The sequence below is a fragment of the Pogona vitticeps genome, chromosome 8 (genome assembly GCF_051106095.1).
Source record: "Pogona vitticeps strain Pit_001003342236 chromosome 8, PviZW2.1, whole genome shotgun sequence".
Taxonomy (NCBI): domain Eukaryota; kingdom Metazoa; phylum Chordata; class Lepidosauria; order Squamata; family Agamidae; genus Pogona; species Pogona vitticeps.
In genome coordinates this window covers 3,656,214-3,679,998 of record NC_135790.1, presented here as the reverse complement: position 1 = coordinate 3,679,998, position 23,785 = coordinate 3,656,214, and the positions used below count along the sequence as shown (strand labels likewise).

The following is a 23,785-nucleotide window of genomic DNA, read 5'->3' as shown; positions in this document are numbered from 1 at the left end:
AGAGCTATGATTTGTAAATCAATTGGTTATCTTAATGTTCCCAGATGAAGACTTGCAAGCTTAATAAATCCACTTGAGGGGCAGATTAATTTCAGGGGCACCATATCCTGAAATGAGTGGGGCTGCCAAGTATGCGCATGCATGCACGCACATGCACGCACGCACGCACGCACACTGATCATAGCCATTTGTGTTTCCTTTCATTCACGATATTATTACTATTATTTATATCAGCGATCCAGAAATGTACAGATTGTGTCACAGAGCCAGAAACAGGGTGAGGTTGGGGTACAGTGAGGGTCAGCCCTGATGGCTGTGGCCTTCATTTATACAGAGAGCAGGATAGGGGCAGAGCTTTCCACACAGGCCCAGAAAGAACCCACGGGGAAAACTTGATGCTGTGCTTACTGGTGTTTTGCACCAAAGGGCACTGAAAAATAAAGCCCTCTGAACCACGATGTTTATTCTCCCGGAAGCAGCCATCAAATGCAATTCAACCTCAAGGCAGAAGACTTAGCAAAGAGAGAGAACCACCTCATTCCATCTCAAATGTAACATGCCAGGGAGGGGTTCTGCTGCAAAATTAGCTGCTCTAGGGAAGAGGAGAGCAGAATCTGTCCATCTCAGTGCTTTAAATACATTCTGTTGAATATTTGTGGCATGCACGCTTATTCCCAAAGGAAGGAAGCTACCCATTTAAGAAGGATTTAAGAGTGTGTGATTTATCTACAAACCCAACCTGAATTTCATGGAGTTCAGGGGGGAAAACACACATACACATGCAGTATATTTTTTAAAAACCCCAAACCTATATATAACATAGCTTCAGGAAAGCCTCCCTTTTTCAACTCCCTTTGGTGAACCATAAATGGATAAAAGGCTCTCCATTTGATGGCTTTCAGCTAATAGTAGTTGACTGTAGGAAGTTCAAGACATGTTTTTAAAGGGAAAGGGGGGGAATCTCTCACTGTGGTCTCCCTCGGTTCTTGTGACGGCATGGTGTGAAAGCACTGATGTCACACTCCTTGCTGTAGCCACTCTGCCACTCTGCCTCCCACTGGTTCTTGGATGAGATTGCAAGCAGGCACAGGAAGAGGCTGTGGACTTTTTACCCACCCTACCCCCAAAACAGGCCTTTCAGCCTGCAAGACCATGCATGCAAGACCACTCCTCTGTGGACAAATATACCAACCTTCGACACACAAAATACAATAGGCTTCCAACATGTCCCATAAAACAATTGAACATTTCAGTAGCTAGGACAAGTTTACGCCTTCAGGGTTAATACCACACTTCCCTCTCATTCACCCTCCAGACAGTGGCTTGCAAGGATGTTTATAGTTAATTAAAAAGAAAAGAAGGGGTGAGGTGGACAATTCAAGAAGGGAAGCAGTTCCAGATACAAAAGCAATTGTGTTACAGGATTTCAGCATTCAAAAGCACAGACACATCAGAAAACAATAAACTCTAATTTATCCTATCTGTCTCATAACAAAGTAGAAATATGGAATATTCTCAATATCCTCAACATAGCTTCATGCACAGCAAACAGAGGTCTCCTTGCAAATCATGCTGTGGCTGGGCTCCATAGAGGTATGCCAAGTTCAAAGACTCAAATGCTCAATTCCTATTTTATACAAATGAACAGTCCATTAGCACCTGTGGCCACAATCACATAATTACTATTAATCTGCTTTGATCATTAGCACCTGTGGGGAACAATCACATAATTGCTCTTAATCTGCTTTGATCATACAAAGAGTATGGTTTTATTTATTTCCTTGTTTTATTTAATGTTCATTCTGCATTTCTCCCAGAAATGGTACTCGAGAGGTGAACCATAAAATTCAAGTTGGTGCTCAGTCACACAACTTTCAAACTAGAAATTTTTCTGACAGATGTATTATCAGAACTTGATGGATATTAGGATAGAAATCAATTTGAGCTTAACTGTATCAAAACTTTGCATTTCATCTGAGAAACAAGCAAGTATATTGGAAATTTCAGGTTACTTGGGAGGGTGTTCACCTAAATCATTATTTTTCTCCAGATACTTAGGTGTTACTTTGGATCATATCCTGACCTATAAGAAACCCTGCCAGCCTAAAACCAAAAGGTGACTGCAAGGAACAATAATCTCCAAAATTTATCAGGAACCAATTGGTGCACACAGCCACAAACATTAAGAACTACAGCCTTGGCCTACATTCCTCTGTAGACAAATATACCAGCCCAATATGAGGTAGTTCAGCCCATGAAAAACAGGTAGACATAGCATTCAATGAAAGTGGTAAAATTATTACTTTATTCCTTAAGCAAACCCCTATTGATAAAATTAATTACCAAGGTGTTGTACTGAATGACACAAGGAGATAAGTAGCAGTAAAAGTGAAAGATTTAAAACATTGACATTAAATGTCATGTAATTTTTTGGCCATCATCCCACCCACCCCAAATCAAAATCAAGGAAAAGTTTTTTCAGAACATCAGTGTCTCTTGAAGGAAAAGCAGAGAATGTGGAATGTAGAAAGACAATAATGTGTAAAGAAAGAACTACTTATGTCTTTAAATGGATGGAACCCCAGGAAAATCGAGCCTCCAGTCACATGGAAACCTGGGTTACTTGGAAGTTATTTAACAGGCTATGGAATGAAGTTGGAACCAATGTAAATCTAAGGAAATAGGATGGTCACATCCAGACGGTACTTCGTGAGTGCAGAGAAGAACAGGCAATCCACATCTATAGCAGCGTACTCTGTACTCCTCGATATGTACCATCGAAGACTTGATGTTAGCTGCCCGAAACACTCTTGACGTTGCCAGTTATTGAGTGAAAATTATCTGATACATTTATTTAATGGCACCGTGGAGCTTCTGACATGAACAAAGAAAGAAAGTTTTCAAAAGGAAACACAATTGAGACCTGATTAAATACACAATTAAAGGCCTAAGAATAAAAAGACAGAATAAAAGCCAGCCAATTAAACCCCAGTGAGCAGTGACTCAACATGAATGCAGATCTGTATGAATAAAAGGGGTCTTAGCTTGATGGCAGAATCACAATGAAGAAGCAGGCAGCCAAGTCCCCCTTGTGGGGACAGCGAGCAGGAAAAGCTCACAGCTTTGGTGTTGGTGAGACATTGAATTCACTCTACGTTGATCAGCTGGCTGGATGAATCAGTGGTTTATATTTCTGGTTGCAGAGCCAGAGTTTGGGAGTTTGATTCCCCCACTGAGCCTCCTGGGAGAAGAGCCAGCCTAGGTAGCCTTGGGCAAGCTGCACATTCCCAGGGATGTTCCCAGAAGAAGGGAAGGGGAAACCCCTTCTGAGTCCTCTCTACTTAGAAAACCCTGAAACGGGTTACCATAAGTCAGAATTAACTGGACCGCATGCAGTTATTTGTTTTGGTCACAATGTTACATGAAGCATTAAAAAAATAACTTCAGCACCTTGGATAGCTCTTGCCAGAGCTAAATCCTGGAGATTTCTTCAAAATATTTTTTTTATTAAAAAAGGATGCTAATTATGTACAGAGGTCATATGAGAGATGCTCTTTAAAACTGAAACAGTACCATACATCTTGTGGGAAGCCCCCAAACAAATGATCCGTGTGCCTATCAAGTCTACTGGCCAGGATGGGCAACTGTAAGGTTCCTGAGCTTAATTTCCCTCTTTATGGTTTTTTATCTGTAAATCAGACATATATCAGGGTGGCATAACAGAGGATATCTTCAAAAATCAGAAAAAGAGGGCTGTCCTCTGTTTAAATAAAACCTGACCCAACCATAGTGCTACAAGCATCCCTACAGGGACAGCTTCGTAGAACCCCACCATCTCTTACCTCGCAACTCTCCCAAGTCCAGCGTCTTCCCTAGCTGCTCTAGTAAATCAGCCCGGGCTGCGTTCTTTTTGTGCTTTTTCCCATCGTAGTGCTGTTGCGCCATCATCGGGTTGTTAAACCAAGCCGCGCAGAGCTGGCAGTACCTGTCCGAGTCTCTTCTCTGATGGGGCGGAGAGACCACAGGGGAGCTGTCCATGTGTGGCTGTTTTAGGGAACTCAGGTTGGTCTCTGCAAACACAAACAAGCAGGGAGGAAGGCAGTTGATGGAGGCAGGAATCCAGTATGGTGCACTGTGTATAAACATTTAACTTACTTTGATACAGCAAATGTTTGTACATTTATCCGCTCTATATAAGGAGAAAGACAGGATATAAAGAAGAGAAAATAGGCATCGGGACTAGTGTATAGTCATTGGGTCAACTGCTAGATAGCTCAGTGACTTAGGCATCTGGGTTGGGTGTTCGATTCCCCCATGGTGCCTCCTCGAGAGTGGCTGGACCCAATGATCCACGGGGTCCCTTATAGCTGTGTAGTTCTTACATGATGATGTGGATGATGCATGAATCTTTTGAATTCTCTCTTAAAATCACTCCAAGCTGGGGATCACCGGTAGATCTTGTGACATAAATTCTATACATTCATGACATCCTGGGTGAAGAAATTGTCTTAAAATCCTTGTTGTCAAAGAGGGTAGTGTAGCAGAGTCTAGCAGAGCTAAGGCTGTGCCACACAATTCTTGGTTCATTAGATATGAACTGAGCTTCTGTTTCTTTGAATACCTTTTTCTGACAAATGTCTTATTTTCCTCTTCTTACTCTGATCCTCCCTGAAAAAAGAGAAAGCTAATTCCAGAGCATTGTGCAAAATGCAGTAACGTAGGCCAAGATCTCAACCCTGTCGTTGCTCTTGTTCCTTGCAAGTAGCACCACCATCTTGGGGTGGGGGGGGGGAGAGGAGAGAGAGAAGTTATGCTACAGTCAATACTAACGGGGACTTGAGGAAGTGTTGAGGAAGGAATCCAGAAATAGAATGCAAAATTACAAATGGCCATTTATGTATACCTCTAGTTCAAACCCATGGAAGTCCACCTAGAATTCGAAACATACAAATTGAGGTAAAATTTCTACCACCATCAACCAGCTGCCATTTAGCTTGAGTCCCATCACCTTAAAGACAACCCTCTGTCTGAACTTTAATGAGACCTCATCTCAGAAGGAAAGCCAAGGTGGTGGCACCTCAATTAGCCTTGTGGTGCAGTGGTTAAATCACTGTACTGCAGCTAAAACTGTGCTCACGACCTGGGGTTCAAATCCCAGGTAGCCGGCTCAAAGTTGACTCAGCCTTCCATCCTTCCGAGGTCGGTAAAATGAGTACCCAGCTTGCTGGGGGGGGGGCAATGTGTAGCCTGTATAATTAAAAATAAATTGTAAACCGCCCGGAGAGTGCTTGTAGCGCTATGGGGCGGTATATAAGTCCAATAAATAAATAAATAAATAAATAAATTAACTGACTCCACAGAATATTAGAATGAAAGAGAAAAACTCACAACCTATTCAATATGAATAGTTATGAGCTCAAAGGATTCTACGAGAAAATGGAATCCTTTCTCTCTGGAGCTTTGAATAGTGATATGCATTTTTATCTTCATGTGGGGAAAAAAATAATCTTTGAAGGCATCTAGATCGTAGGCTCTCCTCACCCCCCACTCACTGATTATTGCTTCAAAAAGTCCAATATATGAATCAACGAGGAAGAAGCTCTTTCCTGCTAGAGGAGAACACATTAGGAAAATGAGGTCCTGGGAGTATTCAGAGTTAAAATGATGGAAGATTTCCTCTCAAGCTGCCTTTACTTTTCTCTACCACTGAGTCCCCTAGTACTCAGCTTCCATAAGCAAAGACCTTGTGCACTCATCACATAACTGCTGTTGCTATGGCAAATTTATGACCAAAAAAAAAAAGGAAGAAAGAAGAGTAGGAAAAGAAGAAATCAAGTAAATAATGCTATCCAACCGTGCGTTTTGGATTTCTGATAATGAGCCGTCTGTACAGCCGGGAGCCGGGCTGAAATAGCATGGGGGAAGAATAGTGTGTCACACAGAGGGTCTCCAGAAAATGATGTCTACTCTTATAGACTGCCAGAAAGAAAGAAAAATGTACTACCAGAAAAAGGACGCTGATGTGCACGAAATGTTCATAGGCTTAATCTGAGATGCAGATCTAGGCATTATGGCTGAAAAGGAACTGCTGGTCTTCCTGGTCCTCTTCTCTTAATGAGAGGGCTTCAAAATACCCTGCCTACTCATGAGGTGAGGAGAGTCATTTTGCAGCTCCCCTCCTGGCATTTGGGGATAAGACAAGCAAAGATCTACACAGACTATGAAACAAAACAAAAAAAAAACCTTTGCCAGAGGGCGGATGGCTGCAGGTTGGAAGAGGGAGTTAGAACAGCTGTTTGGAAGGTTTTCATGCCTTGTTGACTCACCCTTCACTCCCTTCTTTACTACCATTGGCATTTAGCCTTTTTTTTTTTTTTTGACAGGGTGCAGAGTAAAAGCAACCATTTTGAGAGGAACGAAAGGACTCCGGGCTAAGCCATAAACATTCTACAACTTGGGGAGGGGGGGCAGGAAATGGCCTCATTCTCCTCCGCCCTTCCAATTTCTCTCAGATTATTTGTCAAAACGGTGGCAGGAGCCTCTGGGTGTCTAGTGCTTCATAAAGAAAAAGTTATTGTTACACATTGGTAGAAATGGCGGGGGTTTATTGTGAGGCAACGTATTGGGTATGCTGTTTCAGAAGGCCTGGGGCTAGAAAGATTTTGTTCTTCGGACCAGACTCCTCTCGGTTTATCCTTTTCCTGGTGCCCTCAAAGGGAAGGAAGGCAGCCTCACATTTTTCGTCATGCTTCTGCAGGTATTCAGGTGGCAGGGTTTTGCCCCTGGGTACCTCCTTACTCATGAGGAGTCCACCTACACACAAGGAGGCCTCTCCTGCACCTTGGGATGTCAAGCCAGGCTCATGCCTTCAGTCTTCTTTGTTCCTGAGGGGTGGGAGGTGGCTCTACCACCTCCCCTCGGGTTCAGCTCCTGAGCCCCCATCACCCAATGGGGTTTGGCTCTTGGGTCTCTGAGGGGCTGGGAACTGGAGGGTCAACCAGGTCCCCCACCCCAACAGGCTTTGTAGTGTTCAGTTCCTCAGGGGTCTCTTCACTGGAGGACTTATGGACTGAGATCATGATGGATCCTCATTATCTACTCTCGGAAACAAAGCCTATTGACTCCTGCCTGGTGGCCAACTGGAAGAGAAAACTAAGTGACTTTGCAACTCCAAGAGCTGCAGAAATCTTGGCAGTAGGATAAACAAATATCTTTTCCTGCTTAAGGAAGCTCTGCCTCTAATTACAAAGCTAGCATTCCATGCCATTTGGCCTGCTCTGTAAGCAGACTGCTCAAACAGGACTCTGCCCTTTATTATTCCATGGGGACTCTTGTCTTTAGAATTGTTTTAAAATGAGGTTTTAAAACTGTTTCTAATTGAATGTATAAATGTTTTAAAAATATATTTTCTTGTACAACATTTCGGGGACCTTGGTGGGCAGAAAAACAATAAAGCACTGGTTCTTAACCTTAGGTTACTCAGGAGTTTTGGGCTGCAACTCCCAGAAGCCTTCACCACCAGCTGTCCTGACTGGGGTTTCTGGGAGTTGCAGTTGAAAAGCATCCAAGTAACAAAGGTTAAGAACCACTGATTTAAAGCATTCCTGATATTCAGGATATATGATGGCTATTTGGGAGATAATCATTATCACATCCTAATACATGTGAATATGTAAAACTTCCTTATTTGGCATGATAATATTTTTCTACGAAGCCTGGTACTTGGAGCATAGCCTGTGCTAATCTTTTCAGCTTTTTTAAAAAAGGCCACTTTTAGTGCACTTTCATTTTAAATCAAGCCACATGCATTATATAAAGCATGTTGACATGTGTCTTATTTAACTAGATCTCCGTTTTCTGATTCAGATTTAGATGCAATGCTGAAAAATTCGACTTTATTTGAGGTTTGCAGGGATTTTTTTATAGTTAGGAGAACCAGCAGATGATTGAATCATCTACCGCTGACATTTGACTTTTCAAATGTGAAAGTTAATGGGGTGCACATTATGGAAGCCACGCCAGAATGTGTGGCCAGGACAAGGTCGAGCAAAATTGGAGAGGCCAACCAACCTCAAACCGCTTTTGGAAAGATTAGATTTTCTCCCCTCCCTCCGTCATTGCCAAATTAAGAGCAAAATGATATTCTACCCTCGGCAAATGCCAGGAGAAGAAATAAGCACATCTGCTGAGTTAACAATGAAAGGAAGTTCCTGAATCAGTTATACACGGCCAGAGAGTTGAGCAGCAGCTATCAAACTTACAAGAACATATTCTGAAAACATTAAAAAGCATGGTAGGTAAAGGTAAAGGTTCCCCTTGACAATTTTTGTCCAGTCGTGTCCGACTCTAGGGGGCGGTGCTCATCCCCGTTTCCAAGCCATAGAGCCAGCATTTTGTCCGAAGACAATCTTCCGTGGTCACATGGCCAGTGCAACTTAGACACGGAACGCTGTTACCTTCCCACCGAGGTGGTCCCTATTTATCTACTTGCATTTGCATGCTTTTGAACCGCTAGGTTGGCAGGAGCTGGGACAAGCGACGGGAGCTCACTCCGTTGCCTGGATTCCATCTTACGACGGCTGGTCTTCTGACCTTGCTTTCAGATATTTGGGACCTAAGGATGTGGAAAATTCTCAATTCCAACCATGAAATCTTACTCCACCTTCTTCCCCTCTGTATCAATTTACAAAACCTTGTTTTAACTTCCCACACTGAAATTCCCATCTTTTTCAGAAGGTGCAGATTTAATTACATTGTTGTTGCTGCTGCTATGTGCCCCCAAGTCACCTCCGACTTAGAGCCACCCTATGACCTCCAAAACATCCTGTCCTCAGCAGCCCTGCTCAGCTCTTGCAAACTCAAGCCTGTGACTTCCTTTAGGGAGTGAATCCATCTTGTATTCAGTCTTCCTCTTTTCCTTCTGCCTTCTATCTTTGCCAGGATTACTGTCTTTTCCAGAGAATCCTGCCTTCTCAGGACGTACCCAAAGTAGGGCAGCCTCAGTTTCAACATTTTTGCCTGTAGAGATCATTCAGGCATGATTTGATCTAGGACCCACTCGCTCGTCTTTCTGGCAGTCCAGGGTATCTGCAAAGCTCACTTCTAGAACCACGCTTCCAATGAATCATTTTTCTCTCCCCATCATCTTTCTTAGCTGGCCACTTTTCCATTCATGGTGATTGGAAATACAAGAGTGGCGATGATCTTCACCTTGGTTTCCAGCGACACATCCTTACACTTAATGATATCTTCTAACTCCTTTGTTGCTGCCTTTCTGGATCTCAGATTCCTAATTTTCATACTCTCTGCTCACTTGGCCACCAGCTTCACTTTCTACCCGCTATGCCCATTTACGTTTCTTGCATTTTAATATATGTGGGTGGTTTCAGGCCCCCTTTTCCATCCCAATGTGGCCTATACATTTTTCAAATTCTCAGCCTGAGGATGTGTAAAACATTTTTCATTGAGATGCTCAAATTATTATTAATTTTTTAAGGAAAATCTTTTCCATCCCTACCTGGACTACAATTGGATGAGACATGTAATCCAACTCATGGGAGCGCTTCTGGGCTAGAGAAGGCTGATTTTTGGGAAGAAACGAACTCTTCAGAAGACACATAGGCTTTTTAAAAAAGAGGTTACCATGGCAGAAAGAGACATGAATGCTGCATTCATTCAACATGCATCTCCTGTTGCTTATTTGCTTTTCCAAATCAGCAGTGACTTAAGCTGTACCAATGGCCATTCCTTTTTCTGCTCAGCACTGCAAAATGGAATGTTCCTTTAAGAGTAAAATTTACAGTACAAAAATCCCTCTCTTTTTTCCCCCCCTTCCATATCATGGGAACTTACCTGTGGCCTTTATAGCTGGCTGCTCCCCGAGCAACAGCTTTAATCTTTTGGCATGGATTTTCCCTTGATAATGTGACTCAGCCACGACCGCTGAAGTAAAGGACATATTACAGAGGGTACAGCATTTATTCTTATCCACTGAGTCGTCGTCACTGCCCTGCAGGGTGAAAAGCAAGAACCAGATATGTTAGCTGCTAGCCATGGCAGAGAGGCAGTGGGCATAGCCAGGAAGAAAAGCCAAATCCAGTCCAGTGAGATTAATTTGACAGATAGAGGCTTAGAGGGCTAAAGGAATGTATTTCCAGAGGTGAGTTGAAATTACCAGCAAGGTGAATGGATCTTTATTTTTTTATTTTTTTTTTTAACAGTGGCTGGAAATCAAAGGGAGGTGGCTTTTTCGGTACGCTTGTTTGTCAGCTAAATTCTTTGCTCTTCTGTGTTGGCACAGTCTCAAATACGGAAAAGCAGGGGAAAAAACAAAACAAAAATTTAAAAAAACACAAAACACAAGAATGTGGTAGCCCTTAAAGACTGGTTTTTATATTCCAGTGTAAACTTTTGAGGAAGAATCCACTTTGTCAGACATATTAGAGGGGAGGGAAATGAAGTGGAATGGAAATTTTAATATGACCAAAGAGAACTTTTGAGAAGTCGTTTTAAAGGCCCCTTGAGATTGTTCACCTCCAGCCAGGAGTGAGACGTCAACTTCTCTGTCCCCTTTCTACCTCTCTATGGGGGGGAAATGATTCTTGGAACCCTCTGAAATCACCCACCCAGACTTTTGTGCATGAACATGGGGACGAAAAGAAGACGTTCACCCCCCCATCCGAGATAGCTCCCAGTCCAGAGACCTAAATGCACACAGAGATACCTGAAACATTCCATCGTGGACATGCACAGATACCAAGAACATACTCAACGAATAGGTTCCAGATGGTGGTTCTTTACTGGGGCAAAACATACGGGCAGCCAGAACCAGTAACGGAACATGGAGGTCTCCTTGTTTTGATTCTTACATATATATATCTGAATACTTTACTGTTTTTAGCTTTCAATGTTGTGTTTCTAATGACATAAGCTGCTGTGGGTCCTTTTTAGGAGAAAGGTGGAGTAAAAGATATTTTAAATACATAAATGTTTAGAAACCACAACACAGCCAGAAGAAAAGTCCAAGGATATCCTGTTTTTATTATCATCATCATCATCATCAGAACTGCAGAGCTGGAAGGGACTCCGTGGATCATGGAATCCAGCCCCTGTGGGGGATTCGAACTCCAAACTCTCTGGCTCTACAGCCAGAGACTTAAACCACATTGCTATCCAGTAGTTCTTATAACAGGACTCATTCTGGCAAGATCTGAACATCCCATCATCTAGGGAAATGTTTTATTCAACAGCTAACTCTGAATGCCTCTTATTTATTCACCTGCTATGTTTGTACAGTGTCTTCCATTTCCTGCAATGGGCTCAAAGCATGAGCCCAAGGCTGTCCAGATGACTCTCCTTGACCACCGCCACCACCCTTATCATCACAAAAACCCTGGATGGTAGCTCAAGCTGAAAGAATGTGGCTAATGCCAGGACACTTAGTCAGCTTCAGGGACAGGTGAGGATTTGAATCCAGGTCTCCTAAGTCTTAGCCCCACACTGTAACCACTACACCACACTACATCTTTGCTATCTTTGTGACATGCAATTTGCTCTATCAGGTAAACTTGACACCAGAGGGGAAGAGTCCATTCTGATTCCACCTCCCACCCCCAACTTCAGTACCTGGGCATTGTGGACTCTTGTGGACAGCTGGAACTTGTGACCGAAGGCCAGGGCTTACCTATTGCTTGAGCCAGATTTGGGGTGTTGTGCAAAGAGCAGCAAATGTTAAGTGACTGCAAGGAGAACAAACCTATCCATTCTGAAGGAAATCAGCCCTGAGTGCTCACTGGAAGGACAGATCCTGAAGCTGAGGCTCCAATACTTTGAGAAGAGAAGACTCCCTGGAAAAGACCCTGATGTTGGGAAAGTGTGAAGGCAAGAGGAGAAGGGGATGACAGAGGACGAGATGGTTGGACAGGGTCACCAAAGCAACCAACATGAATTTGACCAAGCTCTGGGAGGCAGTGGAAGACAGGAAGGCCTGGCATGCTCTGGTCCATGGGGTCACGAAGAGTCGGACATGACTAAATGACTAAATAACAACAACAACCATATTTTTACTGCGAGCTGTAGTAAGAAGGGCTGGTTGGGATTCTGGCTTGCTTTGACAGCTGTGCCCCTTGATCTAAGTGGTCCCATGTTTTCAGGAGGAGGGGCAAAGCTCTGGTCCAGACCAGGGAACACAAAAGACTTGTCCCGGAGCTTCTGCCACACAAAATAATTATCACAAAGGATGAGGCAAGGGGAACACTTCCAGTCCAAACCTGCCATCGCTGAGACAGAAGAGCGGAAAAAAAAATATGATAAGAGTGACAGAAGTTTCCGTAAATCTATTCAGCTCCATATGGAAACTCCATGATTGCTTTTTATGACTGCTTGAGGAAACCTCAAAGCCATTCCCCCCTCCCACTAATTTCCAAGCCAAATTAATTAAAGTTCCATTTATAATCATTAGCTCACATACACTCAAGCTTCTTTAACCTAAATGACACCCCTACTGCGTTCCTTCCTCTGAAATTCCTGTGAAATAAATCATATCCGTCTCTTCTCCTCCTCACGCCCCCCCCCACCAGAGTTAAGTAGGCCAACGTCTTTTAATCTTGGGTGCTCATCAGATGGCGTCTCTGTTCTTCCGCTTTTTTAGAAGCGTTCCCGCCATCAGCTGTGGAATTCCAGCCTTTTAAGCTGCCTCTTTCTTATTCAGGCCTTGAGTACCTGAACTCGACGCCGCGGCTATGGCATCGTTGAAAGAAGACTGTGAATTTCAAGCCCACATCTGCTCCGTCTGTCTTTATCGGCCTCCCAACTATGTTCTTGCAGTACCTTTACGAGGAGATAATAGGGTTGACAGCAGATTGCAAAAAGCAATAGCTACAGGCCACCGGGATCAATCGCACGTCATGGTTGATGAACAGCCAACGCCAAGAGTTTCAAAGGAAACGGTTACCTGCTGATTCTCTTTAATGGCGAACTCAGATGACAAGCGCCAACTGGATGAGCGCCAGCCCAGAGACTCCCCAGCGGTCCTGATCCAGCACATTGAAGCCCGAGTCTGACAAACCCAAGGTCCACGGCTATCGCCAAGACATGCCACCCAAGTTCCAGGAGCTCCATGATCCCAGGAGCCAGGATGACAATGCCAGCCAAGTAGGAGCTCCTTCAGAATCCAGGTCAGGGAACTGCCACTTTAAGGCAGGTGAGTCCCCAGGTGTTTTCGGACTACAACTCCCAGAAACCTTTGCCAGCGCAGCTAGTGCTGAAGGCTTCTGGGAGTTTTAGTTCAAGAACATCTGTGTGCCCAAGGTCGGGAACCACTGTTTTAAGGCTTCCCCACTTGGAGGTACAGTGGCGCCTCGCTAGACAGTTACCCCGCATGGCAGTTTTTCCGCTAGACACTGACTTCTTGCAATCGCTATAGTGATTCGCAAAACAGTGATTCCTATGGGGGAATTTCGCTGGACAATGTTTGGTCCCTGCTTCGCAAACCGATTTTCACTAGACAACGATTTTGACAGCTCCCTCCGCGCTCGCAAAACGGGTGTTTTCGGGACCTAAGCTTCGCGAGACAGCTATTTAAACAGCTGATCGGTGGTTCGCAAAGCGGCTTTCCTATGGCCAATCTTCGCTAATGATGATTCTTCCCCATTGGAACGCATTAAACAGGTTTCAATGCATTCCAATGAGGAAATGCTTTTTCGCTAGACGATGATTTCGCTAAACATCGATTTCAGTGGAACGGATTATCATCATCTAGTGAGGCACCACTGTAAAGGAATCAGAGCCCGGAGGTAGTCCCTCTGAGCCAGTACTGTAATATAAAAGTTTTAATTAACCCTGATATTACTACCAGAGCCTGGCACATGGTTTTTGGTCCATTAAGATGGAATCTCTTTGAACCAGGAAATTGCTCATAAGCATTATGGCTAATTTAAGAAACACTGGCCTTTTTATTATTATTATTTTTTTTTTTTGCATCTTTCAACAATGCCATTTAAATGTGTAAATGATTGTTGCAAGCCACCCAGAGACCTTTGGGTAGAGTGGGTGGCATATAAATTAAATTAAATAAATAAATAAATAAATAAATAAATAAATAAATAAATAAATAAATAAATCAATCAATCAATCAATCAATCAATCAATCAATCAATCAATCAATCAATCAATAAATGTGCTGCTAATACCTCAAACTGAATTCCGTGGGGGAAAAAAAGAACATATTTGGGTGTTAAAAAAAATGGGAACTGTTACTGTGAAATTTTGAGGAAAGTGTCCCAGCGGAAGGAATGGCAAGTGCAAGGGAGCAAATGTGATGAAATAGTGGTTGGTTTTAAATGCTTGAATCGTAATGTGGTAATATTATTTTTATAGGAAGAAATCCTGGAAGATTAGCTGTTTGGAGCTGAGGTTTATGGCAGCCAACAGCCATTTCAGACGGCCCATTTTTCCAGGCCACTAGAACATAGATTAAAGACATTGTGGCATAGTAGACACAGTGTCCGATTTGTACTCAGGAAACCCGGGTTCAAATCCCTGCTCAGCTATGGAAACTTGCAGGGGGCAAGGGGAAGATGGCCATCATAAGCCACTCCTTGAGCATCTTATGGACTTTGAACATCTATTAAGATGGCCGTAAGTGCTGGCTGGAAATCTCAGTGGTGTAGGCATTTGGCTGAGGGGCTAGAAGCTGGGAGTTCAATTCCCTCCTTGTGTCTCCAGGGAGAAGAGCCAGCCTGGGTGGCCTTGGGCAAGCTGCACCGTCCCACAGTGCCCCCAGTGGAAGGGAAGGGTCAACCACTTATGTATATTTGCTACCTTCAAAATGCTGGAAAAGGTACAAGTTGGATTCAACTTGACGGCATATGATACATATGTATGTCAGAAGCAACTTGAGGGTGCATAAAGAAAAGGAAACGGTCAGGGAGTAAGCAAAAGACAGCCTTACAGATGTTCACCCATCATTCCTCACAGATAGCCAGTTATTATGGCTGATGGGAGCTGTGATCTGAGAACATTGGGAACAGCACATGTGGCTCATTCCTCTACTAGAGGGATTGAACAAGAGATGGGTTGTGGGGAGCCTGGCTCAGTGGGATCGTATGCCAGGGGCCATCACAGTCCTCACAGCAGCTAAATGTCTGGGGATGAGCCGTTCCCGGTGACAGCATTGTTGCAACCAACCCTTGGAGCTTGGAAAATCTACTTGTTTAGGCTACAGTTTACAGAATCCCATAGATGGAAAGCTTGGGGATTGCAAATGTTAATTCAAAAAGAGAAAAAGGTAAGGTTTCAAAGCTCTAGCTCTCTGTGGTGTGTTGCAAAGCGGAGTTTCACGGCCTGTTCTTCAACTGGCAATCAAGAATCGTTAGCTATACAAAAGACCTTACCTCTTGTATTCACTTGGGGTTAAACTACAAAGAGGCAGGATAAGTGTGCCTACATGGAGGCTGAGGAAGGAAACGGCCTGATCTGTGGTCCAGATTTCTTTACTTTTCAAGCTAACATTTTGTTTTGAACGAAAGGTTTGTTTTCCCTTTGGAGAATTTCTGAGAATGCACATTACGGAGCCATTTTTCACCTTGGAAGCTGGAGGAACAGAAACGTTGTAAAAAGCAGTTCAATTAATCTGTCATTCCTCTTGATTTCACCCCGAGGATTGCATTCTGCATACCAGTGTTCATGTCTGCCTCTGTAACCAGGTCTTCGTAGCTATGCTTAGACATAATCCCAGATGAATCCCAAAACATTTGCTCGCAGAAAAAAATATTATGTACTGCAGAGATCAGCATTCATACGCTTAATGCCAAATCATCCAGGTGTCTCTGCGTCCACTTCCTGTATCCGACACAATTAATCTGATATCCCATAGCAAATGGCAGAAAATGCAGCTATTTTTAGTTGCCACTGGGTCTAATTGGCTTGGCAGGCAGGAATCTTTCCTTGTTATCTGCTGACCAGAATGACTTATTAATAAGGCTGCTGAAACCCCCAGTGTGTGATGTGATGCTATTCATTAGTATTAGCTTTGTTTGTTTGTTTGACTGACTGACTGACCATTCATTCATTCATTCAATTTATATTCTGTTTCATTAGTGCAAGCACTACCCCAGGTGGTTTACGGAAGACTAAAAGTTACAATATCCCACAATAACAACAACAATTACATTCAGAAACAATACGGTGACACAACAGACAGTAATTAGGACAGTCCAAAAAAATCTAGAATTAATGTTTAATAAATTGTTATTGACAGCATCCAGGAGATTCAGTTATGAAAGGCAGCTTTAAATGGTTCGGTCTTTACCATCTTCCTACACATAAGAAGGGAAGAAGCCTAGCGTATCTCTGTCAGCATTTTATTCCAGAGACTAGGTGCCATCACTGAAAAGTATTATATTCACTTTTTCGGCTTCCCTTGGTGTAGCAGCTTTTAGCCACACGGATTAAGAGGAGCAGATGAGTAGATCCCTAATTTCTATGACATATCTTCCAGCCATACTAGTGCAGTACAGCAGTGGTCCCCAACCTTGAGCCTCCAGATGTTCTTGGACTTCAACTCCCAGAAATCTTGGCCAGCCGAGGTGGTGGTGGTGAAGGCTTCTGGGAGTTGTAGTCCAAGAACATCTGGAGGCCCAAGGTTGGGGACCACTGCAGTACAGGACTGCAGTATCCACACGGGATCAGTTCCGACCGCAACAGATGCCTAAATATACAGAAGTAGCAAATGCTACACATAGCATTATCTCTGGCTTCCTCTAGTGGCTATTTCTCGTAAATACACTATGGAAATACATATAAATATGTATTTCTCTGTTTTTATAATTTAATATTTTCAGGCAGTGGACCAGTGAATCTGTAGATACTGATCCAGCAGATGGGGGTCCCACTGTATTAATAATATTACTACTACTATTTCATTATTTGCTGGGTTTTATTATGGACCAAATACCAACAATCACATAAATTGCTCCTCGCTCTAAAAAGATGCTTCGTACTTTGTACAGAAGATCCTCATAGCCTCTATTTATATACATATTTATTTCATTTTGACCCATTTCCCTCCCTGTGGATGTGCTCCAGGTGGCTTCTAGACAACTATTAAAACATGTACAAACACAAGAAGTGGAAGAATTGGGGTAAGCAGGCTGGGCAGTCAAGTTGCCAGATCTCAAGGGACTGGCTAAGGTCTCAGGGTCTACAGACAGTGTCTTTGATTTTCTGCAAGGAGGCAATGAATCCCCACTGGGTTTCCATCCAAAACTCCCAAGAGCTATTCAAGGTAATGAACCTTATCCTTCCAAAAAAAGTTTAAGAACCTTGGTTAGATCCTTTAAGATCAGGACTAGAAACTGAAACAGATTAAATCCCATTGCGAAATCCACATTCTCAGCTTCCATTAAGTCATGGTATTCTTTAAAATAAACTACACAGATGACACGACATGTATGATCTGATCCTTAGTGGAATGGCTTGGAAGTAACTCTGTCTTACTGAGTTAAATGTATAGGATGACAGTACAGTGGTTCCTTGCAAAACGACAAATCCGCATTACGAAGAGGTTTTTGCAATCGCAAAAGCGATCACAAAACGACGTTTTGAATGGGGGAATTTTGCTGCACGATGATCAGTTCCCTGTTTCAGGAACCGATTTTCACTTCCCGATGATCAAAACAGCTGATTGTTGGGTTTTCAGAATGGCTGCCGGGTGCTCAAAATGGCTCCCCGCTGTGTTTAGGAGCCATTTTTCACTGCACAGGCACCCGAAAATGGCCGCCCCTATGGAGGATCTTCGCTGGATGGTGACTTCTTAGCCGATCGGAATGCATTAACCAGGTTTTTATGTGTTTCAATGGCTTTTTTATTTTCACTTTACGACATTTTCGTTCTACAGCGATTTTGCTGGAACGAATTAACATCGTCAAGTGAGGCACCACTTATAAGGTGACAGACCGGTGAGTAGGAGAGCTTCATATCTTGGTTCTCCAACAACAGGTTTTTTTCCCCTTCAGTTGGCTTGAGAAAGAGCTCTACCAACATTAAGCCTTCTTACTGCTCTTCAAAACCAAGATGGAGAAATAAGGGATGTGTTCTACACTACATAAAGGCTGGTTCGAGACTTCTGTTTCATGCTCTTCCCCAACTTTTCTCCTTCCAATCCTTTGTACATCAAACCCTCCTCCACTCTGAGGCTCCAGGGGAATTTTTTTCCCCAAAGTCGTTTCAAAGTCAAAGCACGGGGAGAGAGGATCTGCCTTTACAGATCAACATCCACGGCCCCGTTCCAAAGAGCCACCCACAAAGCCCTTGTTTGAAAACCTGACACTTAAAGAGCGTTTGTGCATTTGGGACCCTACCGCTTACACAGGCGCACTTGAGATGCATTCGTCCTGAGCTTCGGCGACAACGGCTTCCTTTCAACCTACTTTCCGGGAGGCGCGTGCTTTAAAAGGAAAAGCAAAAATAAAAATAAAAAAACTCTTGCCAGATCAGATGCATCTCAGATGAAATCTGGGCTGTTTCTTTTTTCTGCCTCGCTGTCAAGTGGCTCTTTGTCTTTATTCAGATGCTGCTTTCAAGATTACGGCAACCGCCACATGGGGATCTTTTTTCTAAGCACATTATTCCTAGCTAAGTGGGTGCTGTGCGTCCCTTTCTGCCGTTTCAGAGACCACCCCATGGGTCGGAAGCAAATCTCAAGGCCAAAAGGATCAGAAATGACTGAAGTAGCACCCATAGCAACACAAGGTCCAGAGTTGTGCAGTGCATACCTTCAGGGGCCATGCGTGGAGCAAGGAAACCATTTTTCTCCATCTCCCTCATGAGCCATCTCATGATCTTGTGCATTGCTGGATTTCCAGTTTATCTCTGTTTTCATTGTTTTATTGGCTATTCTTTTCTGCACCACCTTGAGTGCTTCATGATGATGGGAGGGAAAGAGGGGGTGATGGGTAAAGGCATGGAGGGAGAGATGAGCAAACCCTTATGACAGGCATGTAAAAACCTCCTATCCATGGGCTAGGGGCATTTTTTAGTGCTTCCCCATCCAACCTCAAGCTCTTCTGTTGTTATCTCCAGTTGGAGATCAGAGATAGGAGGCAATAAACCATAAAAGCTGTTTGTATGGAACTGAGGGCCCGGCTACACTAGCTTTGTGGAAGCAGGATGCTGCAGACTAAATGGGGTCACCTGGGGTGGAGGTCTGATGTGCCAGTCCCAAAAAGGGATGTTATTTTGTTTTGCTCCTTCGGCTATAATGAGGTGGCTTAATAAATGAGAAACTGGCCCCAGTGGAATCCATGGAAACGTGCCAGAAATGGACTAAATCAGAGCGATCCTATCTGCACTTAAAAAGGAGACAACCTCAGAAAGGTGTGGGAAGGGACACCCTGGGGATGGTTTGGTTCATTCCAGAAATTATATCATGTGATCACCGGGGGAAAAAGAGCAAACCAACTCATCCCCATTGTGGACCAAACGGCAGGACAAAATGCCCATCTGATCAAGCCCGAGATTCTCTAATGAATGGAACGGAGTCCTGCGATGAACCTTCACAAGTTCTTTCATGGAACATGGCTCTGGCGGACAGCCTGGCGCACTGCCATGTGGATCCTCTAAGCTCTGCTTTGCCATGCAGGAAGGCATTGCGTGGCAGTAAGCCAGAATGAACTGGAAAGAATTGGGTTCCAGGAGCAAGACCAGGGTAATGACAAGTCAAATTAGTCTCATTTGCTGGAGTAGACATAAGTAGACCTTTATTGTTGTTGCTGCTGTTGTTGTTGTTGTTGTCGTCGTTGTCGTCGTTATGATTGTCATTGTCGTCGTCATTGTTCCTAAGATGAAAAGACACTTTGGACAGCCATTTGGAGGACCAAAAAACCACTATCGGTCCTGGTCCCAGAGCCCGCTCTGTTACTCCTCTCAGGTTTGTTCCACCCCAGATCCCTTTTGTCCAGCAGATTTGCCAGGAGAGCACCCAAATTATCAAGGAGATGCCTCTCCTTTCAGACAACAAAGTGGTTGTAGCACATTGTTTTTTCCTGGCAAGGCATAAGATTCACTCCAACAAGCAGTTCAATTAGTAGCATATGGCCTATAGGCCATTGCAAGCCAGATAAAAACTGAAGGTCCTAAAAGCTAATCTGAGAACTACACGACTGGTGATTGATTCAACAATCATTTCTCAGAATGTATTTGCTCTGGCATTCCCACTGGAGATAAATAAACCCATCATTCAACACAACTGTATTGAGCAGAAGCGTATTGCCCCTAAAGACTCTTGAAGAATGTGTTCTTTGTGAATTCCAATAGGAACAGACCCGATCCATAAAGTTTCTTGACAAACATGTTGATTGGAATTGATCCATAGGCTTCCACATTTCTGGAAGGTTCTCAATCTGTTCTTGGTTTTTAAAAAGGCATTCAACTCCATTTCAAAATCTTTCTTTCTGAAAAAAAATCGATTCAGAAATACTTCTTCTGAGTTGGGGAAAAGAAGCCACACTATGCTGGAGCCTCCGTCTTCCCCCAACTGGTAAGCACTACTCAAAGTTCGGAAACAAAGGCTGTAAGCCTGTTGCTTTGCCAAGTAAGTCACAACTAGGGTAGGCCCATTGAATCCATGGTGGGTCAACTCCTCCATAGGTGCCACTGATTCAATGGCCCCACCTTAGTTGTGACTTAATATGCTAAGCAGCTAAGCAGCAGGATTTCAATCAATGTGTTAGCAAAATGAGTATCTTTTTTCCTTTATGAAGGGAAAATACATGCACACCAAGCAAACTCAGGAGAGGTATTTATTTATTTATTAAATTTAAACCCCACCTATTTAGACCCAAGTCTACTCTGGGCGGCTAGCAATAAAAAAATGGCATAAAAGCGATATAATAAAATAGAGAACAACAATAGTAATAACGTTCAAGATGGGTAGCTGATTAGAAGATACAAACACACCATCCCATGCTTCCAAGTTTTAGAAGATCACACAGCAAAGCAGCAGCTACAATTGTTCTTTGCAAAAATTCTCACTAAGGTCAACTGACAACATCACACCATCTGGATGTGTCACAAGCCAGAAGAAACATATTATGGTTCTTGTACATAAAAAGAAGACATGCAGGGATATATCCCTTTCTAAAGACATTTCCCTAAGGAAACTGCCACCTACAGTTCACAGACTCGCCACATGGTCCAGCACACACCGTTTCAACAGCTTCTAAACTATGACTTCCAGCTTTGGATTCACCAGTGTGTTCTTGGACTATAACTCCCAGAAATCTTGGCCAGCTAGTGGTGAAGGCTTCTGGGAGTTTTTTCTCCAAGAACATCTGGGGATTAATGTTTGGGAACCACTGTTCTAAAATAGTGAAATAATCCTGTGTCGTCAAATCAATTTTGACTTCTGCCAAACCTCACCAGGGTTTTCCAGGTATACTCAGAAGTGTTTTCCCATTCTCTACTTCTGGGGTGCCCTGGGAGTGTGCAGCTAGCCCAAGGCCATACAGGCTGGCTCAATTTGAAGTAGGCATAGTGGGGAATCAAACTCCCCACCTCTGGCTCTGCAGCCAAATGCCTAAACCACTGAGCTACCCTGCCAGCTGCCACAGCTTCTGACCCTGCCCAATTTTGTTCAAAACAAAGACCCTCCAAAACGATACCAAAATCATTTGGACGTGTACACATTATTTTCAGACCCGCTCAGGTTTATTAAAATTTCATTGTGCTACATTTCCTTCCCTTGCAATGCCAAAATCATCTGTCTTCCTGTGATTCCATATTCATGTCTAGACGTACTGTTAATTCACATAGCTCCTTTTTAAATAACATCAGGAAACTTCAAAGCAAATCTTGTTCTGCCAGCAGAATGAACGGGAACGGTTAGACAAGCTCTGAAGAAGTTTGCCGAGAGTCGTGCAGGAGGCGCTCATAAAAGACGAAGGCACTGCAAGCTGTCTTTTGGAACATAACCCTCCAGCAATCTGGAAATAGGGCACGTGGAATAAAATAGTAAAGTGGATGCAGATTAGAATTTAAAGAAGCTCTCCAAGATGGTGCAAGGTCCGGCATCATGGAGAGGTGTGGTTGGTTGCAATCTGGTTGCTGTAACAAGATGTTCTTGGTCTACAACTCCCAGAAATCCTGGCCAGCACAGCTAGTGGTGAAGACATCTTGGAGTTGCAGTTCAAGAATATCTGTGAACCCAAGGTTGAGAACCACTGCTGTAGTAGAAGATTTGCAGGAGAATCTGTGATTCTGAATTTTGATGATAGCCACTAACTTCAAGGGTTTTAGAAGAAGACCAGACAAGCTTTTTCAGGATATCTCTGTCCACAACTGTCAGGCATTTAGAATGAAATCTCCATGTTCAGAGGAAGGAGAGTATCAAATCCCACCCCAGGGAGCAAATGTAGATGGTTTGTTACTTTCTCTGCACACTGTCCTTGTGAATTTCTGGAAGGCATCTCAGTGGTCGAGCCAGAGAACATAATGCAGAGCTAAAAACCAAACTGTGTTCTGTTCCCGTAAAATGTTACAAGCCAGAACAAAGTGCAAATGATCTCATGAAATATTGCATCCCATTTATGGTCAAAAGAAATTACCAGGTTCCATTTCTCCAGTGGAGGAGAAGAATGTCTCCAACTGTTCTCAAGGGTAAGGATTGGACCTTTCCGGCAGCCCTTCTGCAGCTTCTTTCAGCCACAACTGCAGGGACAGGATGTGGTGACTATTTTGACATCTTCCACAACAGCCCAAACTCAGAGTCATCTTTAGGCACAGTTGGAAACAGGAAGGACAGGACAGGCCAACAAAAGGTGGAGAAGTAAAGCTCAGAAAAAAATATCCACTAAATTATAATGTCCAGAATCCCCCTCCCAGCCAACATCCCCAATGGGCACTGTAGTTACAAAAAGAAGCTCCATAAATATTTGAAAAACATCCCGCAAAGTGGTTTCTTCTTCTTTCTTTTCCAGAATGCTGGAAGAATAAGAAAAAGAAAATCTCTGGCTTTTGTTCTTGTCCTGTTTTTTTTTTTTGCTGTTTTGAAGAAAACTGTAACCCAGGAAATTAACAGCGCTGCTGTTTGCTCCCTTAGCTAATATTGGGGGGTGGGGGAGTTTCAGCACATGAGATTCAGATACGGTAAAATGGATCGGTCCATACTTCTGGCCTGAAAGATGGTACATCTCAACCCTTGGCTCAGTCGACAAAAATACACAGCGTGGAACCAGAAGCAGTATTCTGAGAGCCGCCCTCTCCTCCCCTGACAAATTTTGCTAATTGCAACTCTTTGTTCCTGTACGGGAAGGCCACACTCCCCAGGATAAGATTACCGCTAGAACAACAGCTTCTGCCTGTCTCTGCGTATCTCAGCACAAATTATAGCCTCACCTTATGGCTCTTGCCACAGCCAAATTTATCTGAGAGGATTTTATCACGGCATCATGAGCTCACACGATGCCAGAGGTGCTGCCGGGATGCTCTAATTTCATGACACTGTGAGGGACCGTGGCGTGAGATAAATCTAGTCCTATAAAGCGTACACATCTCCTGGTTTCAGCAAATCCTGAGGCAATGAACTCATGCATCAACCAGGAAATCAGCCTTGCCTCAAGAGTCCTAGATCTTACGGCAGCACTAAATAGGCCTGAAAAACTTCTTTACAGATATTCACATATTCCTGATCTTGTTTGGTGACACAGTTCACCAGGCTGCTTCTCCGCACATTGTCATTTCCTGCTGACAAAGCCACTGCTCCTTTCTGCTTCCTGTACTAACCTCATAT

At 43.5% G+C, this 23,785-nt stretch overlaps 1 protein-coding gene across 4 annotated transcripts in view; it reads right to left on the bottom strand.

Moving 5' to 3' along the window:
• Positions 1 to 23,785, bottom strand: part of ZMAT4 (zinc finger matrin-type 4) — a 127,390-nt gene that overhangs the window by 33,237 nt on the left and 70,368 nt on the right. For 2 of the 4 annotated variants that reach the window (XM_020780399.3, XM_020780398.3), the window contains exons 4-5: positions 9,853 to 10,009; positions 3,843 to 4,070 (exon numbers count right to left, since the gene is read on the bottom strand). In XM_020780399.3, the coding sequence (XP_020636058.1) occupies positions 3,843 to 4,070; positions 9,853 to 10,009 (385 nt within the window). The remainder of the gene's footprint in view (positions 1 to 3,842; positions 4,071 to 9,852; positions 10,010 to 23,785) is intronic. The other 2 variants (XM_078379683.1, XM_078379682.1) reach the window with 1 other exon arrangement.